At 38.5% G+C, this 6,989-nt stretch overlaps 1 protein-coding gene across 1 annotated transcript in view; it reads right to left on the reverse strand.

Annotated features, from left to right (window-relative positions):
- Positions 1-4,136, reverse strand: part of LOC101829585 (vomeronasal type-2 receptor 116-like) — a 37,389-nt gene extending 33,253 nt beyond the window's left edge. Inside the window, exon 1 of the mRNA XM_021223947.2 lies at positions 3,937-4,136. Coding sequence (XP_021079606.2) covers positions 3,937-4,136 — 200 coding nt within the window. The remainder of the gene's footprint in view (positions 1-3,936) is intronic.
- Positions 4,137-6,989: the final 2,853 nt, after the last annotated feature.

The raw sequence follows: 6,989 nt of genomic DNA on the forward strand, positions 1-6,989 counted from the left end.
TCTTGGATTGGTAGGATCAACAAAATAAAAATGGCAATCTTGTCAAAAGCAGTCTATAGATTCAATGCAATCCCTATCAAAATTCCATCACAATTCTTCAAGGACCTGGAAAGAACATTAATCAACTTTATATGGAAAAACTAAAGGCCCAGGATAGCCAAAACATCCCTATACAATAAAGGAACTTCAGGAGGCATCACCATACCTGACTTCAAGCTCTATTATAGAGCTATAGTCCTGAAAACAGCTTGGTATTGGCACAAAAATAGGCAGGTAGACCAATGGAACCGAATCGAAAGCCCTAATTTTAACCCACACACCTATGAACACCTGATTTTTGACAAAGAAGCTAAAACTGTACAATGGAAAAAAGAAAGCATCTTCAACAAATGGTGCTGGCATAACTGGGTACTGGTATGCAGAAGACTGCAGATAGATCCATGTTTATCACCTTGTACAAAACTTAAGTCCAAATGGATCAAAGATCTCAACATACATCCAGCCACACTGAAACTTTTAGAAGAGAAAGTGGGAGATACTCTTCAACGAGTTGGTACAGGAGACCACTTCCTAAACATAACACCAGTGGCACAGGCACTGAAATCGACAATTAATAAATGGGACCTTCTGAAACTAAAAAGCTTCTGTAAGGCAAAGGACACAGTCAAAAAGACAAAAAGGCAGGCCACAGAATGGGAAAAGATATTCACTAACCATACATCTGACAGAGGGCTAATCTCCAAAATTTACAAAGAACTCAAGAAACAAGTCTCCAAAACACCAAAGGATCCACTTGAAAGGTGGGGTACAGAGCTAAATAGAGAATTCTCAGTAGCGGAGGCTAAAATGGCCAAGAGACACTTAAGAAAGTGCTCAACATCCTTAGCCATCAGGGAAATGCAAATCAAAACAACTCTGAGATACCATCTTACTCCTGTCAGAATGGCTAGAATCAAAAACACCGAAGACAATTTATGCTGGAGAGGATGTGGAGAGAGAGGAACACTCCTCCACTGCTGGTGGGAGTACCGACTCATACAGCCTCTTTGGAAATCAGTATGGAGATTCCTCAGGAAAATGGGAATTAATCTACCACTAGACCCAGCAATTCCACTCTTAGGCATTTATCCAAATGAGGCAAGTTCATACAACAAGGGCATCTGCTCCACTATGTTCATAGCAGCATTGTTTGTAATAGCCAGAACCTGGAAGCAACCTAGATGCCCCTCAACTGAAGAGTGGGTAGAGAAAATGTGGTACATTTACACAATGGAGTATTACTCAGCAGAAAAAAACAATGGAATCTTGAAATTCGCAGGGAAATGGATAGCACTGGAAGAAACCATCCTGAGTGAGGTAACCCAGTCGCAAAAAGACAAACATGGTATGTACTCACTCATATATGGATTTTAGATATGGATCAGGATAGTGTCAGTCTGCACTTCCACAGATAGAGAGTCTGGGAAACAGGAAAGAACCTAAAAGATATGCATATATGCATAGCACCCAAGAGAAGAGGATGGAGACAAGATCCTCTGAATGGATGGGGAACACGGCGAGGGGTAGGGGGGGAGTGGGACCCAGGAAGAATAGAGGGGGTAAAGAGGAAGGGAGTTGGTCATGGGGGAACAGGAAGTTGAGGGGGTGGGGGTAGAATAGGGGGAAGAGGGAATCATAGGATCGAAGACAGATCAGGCACAAGAGTGACCTCGAGTGATCCACAGGTATAACATCAATTGGCAAGCTAAGCAATAATGGAGGGACCACCTCGAATGCCCATTCCTGATAATGAACTTGATGTCTATAACCATCCGGGAGCCTTCATCCTGTGACTGATGGAAGCAGAGGCAAACACATAACTAATCACTGAACTGAACCCAAGGAACCCAGTGACAGAGAGAGAGGAGTGATGAGCAAATTGGCAAAGAATGGGCTGGCAAAACCAGCAGAGACAGCTGATCTGAACAGGGGAGTGCTCTTGGACCCCAGACCGACAGTGGGGAGGCCAGTATGGGACTGATCTGGACCCCCCAAATGTGAGTGTCACTGAGAAGGCCTGGGCAACCTATGGGGCCCTGAGCTGTGGATCAGTGTCTATCCCTGGTATACAAACTGTTTTCATGTGCCTATAGCACAAAGAGAGATGCTCTCTCAGCCTGGACTCTTAGGGGAGTGCCTTGACCCTACCAAGAGTAAAATGACAGACTCTAGATATCCCCTATGTGGAAGGATTTGGCAATAGGGTGGGAGGGAGGGGGGAAGGGGAGTGCGGGAAGAGGGGAGGGAGAGGGAACTGGGATTGACATGTAAAACAAGCTATTTAAAATTAAAATAAAAATGATAAAAAAGAAAAGTACATACAGATTTCAACTACATTACAATATTTTAAAAAAATCACTAATCATCAGGTAAATGCAAATATAAAAAATTATGTATTGATTCCTCCAGTTTGTTGAGTGGAGTGACAATGTTCAAAATACAAAGACACATCAGCAGGAAGACATGAAGAATGGAAAAATTCACTTTGGATTTGTGAATATTTACTCATTCACATAATTGCTTTTGAAAAAATGAGATACATATGATTTGTATTTCAATAAAGCATATATTAATATATTTATAATAAAAATATATGTGTGTATACATAAAAGTATATAGGTGTAAATATATGATGTTTACTTATAAATTGTAATCTTACAAATATAAAATAAACTTAGAGATTAACAAAAAATTATTTTAATGGAACATATTCCTGGCCACACATTCCATTTCTTTTTTATGATTATCAGAAAGAACATGTATAAGAGTGTAAAAGACAAAATAAACCCATTTTCCACATACAGTCACATAGACACCTTCCTGTAGATGGATTTCTGTCAACATGCTTGCTGGGTCTATTTCAGACTAAGTGTCAAAACATACTTAATCTATCAACTTTTCCTCTCTGGTCATTTCTCCTTCTCTACATTCCCTGTGCTGAGGAATGATCACCTCAACCATGTTTCAGTACAAATACAATCATATCACAAGGACCTAAATTCATCTTCACTTATACTTGTCTATGTGCTGACTCTCCAATTGACCCTTACTTCTGCATTTCCATTTCCCAGCATTGTGTTAAAATTGAGTATAAACTATTTTTCTCACTCTCAGGTCTCATGGATCTTACAGCTACAGTTAATTATGCATAAATTCTGTGTATGCATTTCTCTACAGTTGAGTATAAGACATTTTACTAACTTAACTGCCACTCTCATCCACTGTAAAAATCACAAAACTAGGATTCTGCCCTCAAAGGTCACAATAAACATCTATGTGAGCTCCAGAAAATATCCATAATTAGAAAAACATAAATGAAGTGGAGCAAATGGTGAAAAATTAACAGATTCTACAAGGTTTTTAATAAAAATATACTGAAAATTTATAAATAATTTTGAAGAATTTTAAGAAGATGAGCTCCCTACCCCATATTCTCACATTCTGACTTCCTAATTAGCAGCAGATAGCACAGGCATTCCCTGTCACCCTGTGATCATCACATAGGGACACTGTAGTCACTGTGATCACTGGAATCATTTCTTCTGAATGGAGAAAAACTACACGTTGCAAATGGTCCAAAACAACAAGTCAAATAGCAAGATATTTCATCTGCAGAGAAAACCATGTAAATGTTCCAACCTTGGACAGTTGAAGGCACCTCAAAGGACTGTAGAAAGATTAAGAATATCAAATGTGTAAAATAACATGAAACACAAACTATGTTTTTCTTTGAGAAGAGAGAAAAGGGAACAGGAAGACATACCTGAAATAGAGATTTGTGAAGAAGAGAGAAGGAATGCCAGGATGGGGAATACAATTAAATTTATGTCAATACAAACTTACTTGAGGACAGTGAAATCTGAACAATGAAAAGGGATAAATTTTGAAAACACTTACCTGGTATAAGTTTTTCTGTCACCTGTAAAATTAATCGTTTGTTCACGAACATGATTATAAAGTGGAACAAGTGTAGCAATCACCACATTTCCATCTCGATGCAAATGCTTTTGTTCTTTTGAATAGCATTGAGAAGAATCAAAGGAATAAAAGGGAACAAGATTCTGCAGGAACCAGAAAAGAAAAATCCAAGAGAACATCATAAAGAGAACTACCAACCACAGTGTACGTTTGGGGCACATAGATTCCAGTGAATTCAGCAGCTACATATAGAGTTAATGTGTTTGTAAACACAAGGGTTTGTAATATTATTGGTGACTGAGGTCATCACTCTAATCACATTATTCTTTTGACAAGCCTTATCTATACTCCATGGAGAATTTTGGAAAAATTTTCATCCCTGAGACTTCACATATGATAATGCTTCATTCAAAATCAAAACAAGCTTCAAAAGACATTTGGGATCTCATTGAACCACCGGCCCCATGATTTCATCTAAGAGGACAGACAGAAAGACCCCAGGGATGACTCCTTTTGAATTGACATGCCTAGAGCTCTCTACTGCAAAAATTAAACAAGACATTGAATTAGGATGATGCAAGGACCTTACAAGGGAGGATGCCAAGGGAGATGAGTGAGAAAACATCCTGAAATAGTTCCAACAAGACTGACCCAGTGAAAATCAGTGGGAAACCCTGATCTGTAAAACTAATTATCAACTATGCCAAAGTAGCTTGTCAATGGCCTGGAGGAGTCTGAAAACACTTTATGTAGAAATCTTGCATGTTTGAATACCAATATTTCTTTCATGTCACCCTGTAGTCCAAAATATTTTCATTCTCTTTTCTAGGAAACTAATAGGATAATTCATGAATTTCAAATCAATGGCTCAAAACAAGATGAGAGGAGGTTTTCTGTCTGCTTTTTGAATTCTGACCTACTGGGCTATTGTGTGTTTTTCAATCTTGAATCATCCATTCACTATAAAACCCCGATTCTCTCCTATATCCAGATAATGAGATTTCATGCAGTATTTATGCTTTTTTAAATATAAAGTATTAAAAGCTCTCTTCCATTTTCCTCAAATAAAGTAAACAAGATCTTGTGTACACCACTCATCATGTATGAAATATACCTTAAAATGAAGGTAATCTGAAAAGTACAAAATGCCATGAATGTAAATTTAATGTTCACAAATAAATAAATCTCAGCCATAGTTTCACATAGCTCCAATTTTACTAGTTTACCTACCCTAACTCACAAAGTTGAATACATCAGGTAGCTTGTGATTTAAATGGGTTGTTTTATGAGGTGATCCATATGTGTAAGGTCTTAATTTCTGGACATGATATAGCTGGAAAGATTGATCACCATGACTGCAAACATAGAAGCCCAGACTGACAGTTCTTGCAGTGACTTTCAGAAAAAGCTTGTCATTTATAGTCTGAGATACAGAGTATAAGTAAGGACAGGGAAACCTTCAGTTTGAATTTCTCTGTTCCAGAATTATGAGACAACAGATTTCTCATACATTAAAACACTCAGTTTTGGTTTTGTTTTATAGCAGTACCAGAAGAAGGCACTATATACATGAATGAGTGGGCTGTTGCAAATAATTTTCAGCAAACAAACTCCTAGGTAATTGAAAATGAGCCATGCAATTGTTCTTTATCACACACACACACACACACACACATATATGTTTCTGTCAAAAAGGAAGTTTTTAACTTTAATGTTGTGAAACTACATATAACAAAACAGCTATCAAATAAGAATTGCAGTTATAATATCTAGTCTGTATTTGGCAAAATTTGTGAGTTTTTTTTTGGTTTGTCGAAACAGGGTTTCTTTGTATTGCTTTGGAGCCTGTCCTGACACTCACACTGTAGACCAGGCTGGCCTCAAACTCACAAAGATCCCCCTGCCTCTGCCTCCCATGTACTGGGATTAAAGGTGTGTGCCACCAACAACACCTGGCTTGTGAGTATTTTATATCTAATTTATTCTATTATAATGAAGGAAAACTATAACTATCTAGTCTTCAACTTCATTAAAGACCCCAGAAGGATGTAACTTTACCTAAGTAAATATTTAGGAAGTGTATTGTGAGCAACTTCTAAAACTCTAGAAATAACAGAGATATCTGGTTGCCCACACAGTCACCCAAAGTTCTTCTGTAACATTGTGGCATCCATTTTCAGCCTACAGGCCTAGAATATCCAGCAGACTTCTCAGTGAAGCAGGAAGTCTGAATGTTGGCAATTTGTTAATCATTTTTCTCTGTGTCCTGTAGAATGTTTGGCAGACTCTTCCATAAGCAGCAATCCTACATGTACACTTCATACAGCATGCAGTCAGGCAGTCCAGACAAGGGCAGTTTCTTGCTCAAATGGCTAGTCTTGCCACATTGAAAGCAATCTCCATAAGGAGCTTATTTGATGCCCATCATCCTCTTGAAGCAAATGGTGTTGCTAGGAGTAGACATGTCTCACTGTCTAAGTTCTTAAAACATTTTCAATACCATGCTCTGCAGGTCTTAGAAGTATTTGATGATTACCCCATCCACCTGAAATATATCTCTGCATATGAATATCATTTTTAAGTGAGCCACACATACATAGTACCTTAATAGTAGTAGAACATACAGTACAAAAAAATTGACCTTAAATTTGCATCAATTAACACCTGTGCACCCATATTCAGGTAAGCTAGGGTCTGCCTGGGGATCTCTTCCCTGCCCATCACACATTCCCTCCATCTTCTGGGGGCTGATCTTGGCATTGAGAGGACCCACACACACACAAAAGACTTGGGTCCTTCCAGACCCCACCCCTGGCTCTCCCCACACCTGACAGTGGCTTCAGTGAGACCAGTGGAGATCAAAGAATGATGGGAAGACAACAATATAACAACACACTCAGGAATGGAAAGACCCATATGACTCCATGAGAATCTAGAGACTCCATACCGCCAAGACCTGAAAATCACAACATAGATGAAGCTGAAGAAACAAACCTTAAAAATTATTTTATGAAGATGATAGAGACCCTCAA

Source organism: Mesocricetus auratus, unplaced genomic scaffold (genome assembly GCF_017639785.1).
Source record: "Mesocricetus auratus isolate SY011 unplaced genomic scaffold, BCM_Maur_2.0 Super-Scaffold_100025, whole genome shotgun sequence".
NCBI lineage: Eukaryota > Metazoa > Chordata > Mammalia > Rodentia > Cricetidae > Mesocricetus > Mesocricetus auratus.